The sequence below is a fragment of the Botryllus schlosseri genome, chromosome 2, assembly GCF_051294905.1.
Source record: "Botryllus schlosseri isolate E-star chromosome 2, Bs_hap1, whole genome shotgun sequence".
Taxonomy (NCBI): domain Eukaryota; kingdom Metazoa; phylum Chordata; class Ascidiacea; order Stolidobranchia; family Styelidae; genus Botryllus; species Botryllus schlosseri.
The window spans coordinates 40,099,672-40,102,994 of NC_137237.1; the positions used below are offsets into that span (position 1 = coordinate 40,099,672).

The 3,323-nt window shown below is 40.0% G+C and overlaps 1 protein-coding gene across 1 annotated transcript; it reads left to right on the top strand.

Annotated features, from left to right (window-relative positions):
- The first annotated feature begins 958 nt into the window (after positions 1-958).
- On the top strand, positions 959-2,862 carry LOC145459635 (ficolin-1-like). Its single transcript, XM_080338218.1, has 4 exons — positions 959-1,249; positions 1,312-1,380; positions 2,021-2,117; positions 2,660-2,862. Exons 2-4 carry the CDS (start codon positions 1,336-1,338, stop codon positions 2,761-2,763), a joined length of 246 nt encoding a protein of 81 aa, XP_080194344.1. The 5' UTR covers positions 959-1,249; positions 1,312-1,335; the 3' UTR covers positions 2,764-2,862.
- The last annotated feature ends 461 nt before the right edge of the window (positions 2,863-3,323 follow it).

Consider the following 3,323-nt stretch of genomic DNA (forward strand, 5'->3'; position numbering starts at 1 on the left):
TTTTTTGAAAGTGTCCTCGGAGGACGCCCTTTTGTCCTCTTTTTTGAGATTTTGTCCTCTTTTTTGAAAATTTAGGTCAGATTTAGAGGAAATTGCGAGTGATATGCCGCAAATTAGCGCAGAAGTGAAGCTCCGGCGGGTATTTCGGAGGGAAAAGCGGTGAATTTAGCTCTGAGCGAAAAGAAGACCTTTTTTTTTAGTCATCCACCTGGCAATGTGGAGAGAAAAACGTTATTTTGAGCTCTGAGCGGAATTTTTTTTTTTATAGTCAACCGATAACGAAGTGGGAAAAATTTACCGGTTTTTGAGAATTCTTCTCCAGTTTTGCGTGTCTGAAATTTCTGAAAAAGTGTCCTCTTTTTACATTTCCAAAATATGGTAAGCCTACTGTTATCCCCACTGTTAGTAGCGATGATTTTCGTCTAGCAATAACTGCAAGAACATCACACAACAGAACGGCACCGGTATCACGATTCATGCTAAACGACGACAAGTTTTTTTAGTTTTTCGGTAACTACTTTCTATTTGAAATGCGAACTAGAACTATATATTCTCTTTACAAAACTCGCAACTAGAACTACTCCAAAGCCAGCAGTTTTGACCGTCGACAAATTAGATTGATAGTTTGTACAAGTCTGCTTATGTGGATACGATAATACCATTTCGCCCAAAATGGAGAATTCGTTTTTTCATCATAACATTCATGCCATTTCCAGAAATTCCTATTTTAATAAAGCGTCAACGTTTCCTTGTTTAGATCTAATTTTCTAGAACTGATGCTTCATCGAGCGAGCTTCCTGTTAAACGCGATTCCGGGTATTTCATAAACGATATCAACGAGCCGCCTTCCTGAGCCCATGCATACGTATTGCACTCGACGGAAGAGTTGGTTGCTATTCATAGTAAATTGTCGGACACTGAACTAAAAAAGCATTGATGTGTGTGGCTCAGTTGAAGTTGGTCGCATTATAGGCTACCGTGCGCCAATACATTCATACCCACTGCACCACCGCATTCAGCTTAGTAGGATACACAACTTCACGGCCGCTGGATATTGAATATGAAATCGCTTCTGAAAGTGTCGCTCCTTATCTGGACTCTTTCGATGTATGGATTCCCGCCGGCATCAGGTATGAACAACACGTAGGCTATAGCCGCCTAGATATGAGTCGCAACTTTGTCATTTTCAGCCCGATTTTGCACGAGGAGACACGTTGACGGTGAATGGATTTCAGTGGGAGATTGTGGGGTTGGTATGCAAGTAGTTTTACTTTACTACTGGAAGTTCTATTCTGTGTACGTTTCATGAAGGGTCCGGAAAGGGTGTCGGAGATAATGAAGGAAAGTCAACTCAGAGCGGAAAATGAGCAGAAATGGACTGTAAGTAAATAAATATCAAACAAATAGCGAATATTGGACGGTAAGTAAATAAATATCAAACAAATAGCGAATATGCATATATTTCTTACAGTTTTCTGGCATATGGAGGTGACCTAAATAGACATATTTGGTACTCCTGTAGTAGAAGTAGCGATTTCAAAGTAAGATAAAAGTAAGAATTCTACGCCTAGTTTTGCATGAAATCTGAAAAACGAAGCAGAAGTAGAAGTGGTCTGAAATCGTATACTCGATCAATTAGTGCAGTACACAAAAACTACTTGGGCGCTTTGTAGAGTACAAGTGTTTTTCATTACCAACCAATTCTGCGCACATGTGTACAGATGAACCTTTCTACTTTAATGTAGAATCTAGATTCTAGATGCTGCACTTTTGGAATATCGTCGGAATATATCGCAGTTATCGGTGAAGGTGCTAGTGATCGGTTTTATCGGTATCGGCTCAAAATCCAATATCGGCCGGGCTCTAACCGTGAGCAAGCTCGGTTCAAGAAGAACAAAAGTTTGAAATAAGTTCCCAGCTATACATACTTTTCAACCGTAACTTCGAAGGCCGAACTGACTCACAGAAGAGTATTCATGGGATATCTGATGGTTTGATTGTTTGTTGAATTTCTTTGTAGGTTTTCCAGCGACGAAAACACGGAAACGTGAGTTTCTACCGAGATTGGGATAATTACGAGAAAGGATTCGGAAATCGTGACGGCGATTTCTGGCTCGGTACGAAGGTTTTGATTTGCATTTGATTCCAACTTGTTCACTTGGATCTCAAACTGGGAGGGTGTGCAGGCATCTGAAGGGGGCGCGAAACCGCAGTCGACTGAAAAGATTGTCGTGATCTGCGTGATTGACTATTAATTCATGGTTATTGCTCTGTCTATTGTCCGAATTTCCCATATTTGTGAACTCTCTCGTCTACAGCCATAACCTTCGATACCATCGAACTATCCGTAGGGATTGCCAGCATTCTAATTGCTCTCTTCGATATTTTGTGATATCACAGTAGGGTGGGGGGGGGGGGGGGATTTTTAAGTATCATAAAGTTGGGCGTGTCTAAAAAAGTTTGAGAACCACTGATCTAGTTGTAGAGTTTTGTCGATCTTAACTTAGTTATTAGGCCTATATAACAAATGCAGCCCATTATGCAGGGAGTACAATTTTTTCTGTTTTGTAGAGGTTATATGGATTATAGCATTTTCGCCTGACAAGTAGTTTGATTCAAAACCAACGTCTTCTAATCATTTCACAATGTGCGTGTCCAGGGCTCAAGCGATTGCATGAATGGACAAAGGAAGGAGAGATGGAATTAGAAATCAACATGATCACGAACGATACAAGAGTTCATTGGGTGGCTAAATACAGGTAAGCTGTATTTCGTTACATCAATTGATGCATACATTTGGAAATAATGGTAATATCATTAGGAGAATAAAATGCCCAACAAAACTAGACACAGTGCTCACAGGTTAAAAACAGCTGGAGCTGGTTTAGAGCGAATGAGAGCGAAATCAGTATGTAATATTTTGAATCAGCGTTGACAGCATTCACGAAACAATGTTCAGGTGAGTATGTGCTGCAATATTGTGATCTTTACGCCGGTAATGCTTTTCGCACCGAAATTTGATCTATAGATTATCGTCGTGGGGCTTGCAAAATCAATAACTGTATAGGGTTGGCCGAAATCGAGTCGAATATATTAAGTTATATATATCATCATGAAGTCATAACTGTATGAAATATGTGAAAAGTTCAAATCTGTACCTTTTAAGCGACCGCGAAGAATATATTGCCAATTCTACATCACATTAGAAAGATTATTTTCGACCACACCTATTTCCTTGCACTTTGCGACAATGCTGTCGGTTGATCACGACTTTACAAATACATCATTTCCTGTAACGTACGCAGCTTTGTGCACACGTTTCG

Excerpts from the sequence above, each read along its gene's own strand:
- LOC145459635 (XM_080338218.1), top strand. The coding sequence starts at position 1,336 with ATGAAGGAAAGTCAACTCAGAGCGGAAAATGAGCAGAAATGGACT. Across the intron at positions 1,381-2,020 it reads AAAATGAGCAGAAATGGACT|GTTTTCCAGCGACGAAAACA; the intron begins GTAAGTAAATAA and ends ATTTCTTTGTAG. Across the intron at positions 2,118-2,659 it reads TGACGGCGATTTCTGGCTCG|GGCTCAAGCGATTGCATGAA; the intron begins GTACGAAGGTTT and ends GTGCGTGTCCAG.